The 595-nt window shown below is 56.5% G+C and overlaps 1 protein-coding gene across 1 annotated transcript in view; it reads left to right on the top strand.

The window, feature by feature from the left end:
- Positions 1-509: 509 nt before the first annotated feature.
- LOC108447861 (sodium/glucose cotransporter 2-like) overlaps positions 510-595 on the top strand; it is a gene marked incomplete at its 5' end in the record, with an annotated part of 10929 nt that continues 10843 nt past the window's right edge. The window contains one exon of the mRNA XM_017739069.1: positions 510-590. Within this exon, the coding sequence (XP_017594558.1) occupies positions 510-590 (81 nt within the window). The remainder of the gene's footprint in view (positions 591-595) is intronic.

The following is a 595-nucleotide window of genomic DNA, read 5'->3' as shown; positions in this document are numbered from 1 at the left end:
GGGTTGGTGGGGGTGGGGGGGCGGGGGTACTGGGAGGGACTGGTTTATACTGGGAGGCGCTGGGGTGATACTGGGAGGGACTGGGAGGTGCTGGGAGGGGACTGGTTTATACTGGGAGGCGCTGGGGTGATACTGGGAGGGGACTGGGAGGGGATTGGGGGGCACTGGGACAAACTGGGAGGTTACTGGGAGGGACTGGGACGTAACTGGTCCGTACTGGGGCAAACTGGGAGGGGATTGGGAAGGTCCATACTGGTTTATACTGGTTTATACTGGTTGTTGGGCTTTATACCTGTCCATACCGCTCCATACTGGTTTATACTGGTTTATACTGGTCTATACTGGTCCCGCAGGCTCTGTGCTCCAGCCTGGCCGAGCTCACTGCTCCATACCAGTCTATACTGGTCCATACTGGTTTTTACTGGGTTTTGGGCTTTATACCGCTTCATACTGGTTCATATTGGTCTATACTGGTTTCCACTGGTTTATACTGGTTTATACTGGCCTAGGGGGCCTGACGGCGCTGATGTTCGCGGACCTGGTGCAGACCCTCATCATCATCGTGGGCGCCTCGGTGCTGGCCGTCTACGGTGGG

Source organism: Corvus brachyrhynchos, unplaced genomic scaffold (assembly GCF_000691975.1).
Source record: "Corvus brachyrhynchos isolate BGI_N302 unplaced genomic scaffold, ASM69197v1 scaffold537, whole genome shotgun sequence".
Taxonomy (NCBI): domain Eukaryota; kingdom Metazoa; phylum Chordata; class Aves; order Passeriformes; family Corvidae; genus Corvus; species Corvus brachyrhynchos.
This window is presented reverse-complemented; position numbering and strand designations above follow the sequence as displayed.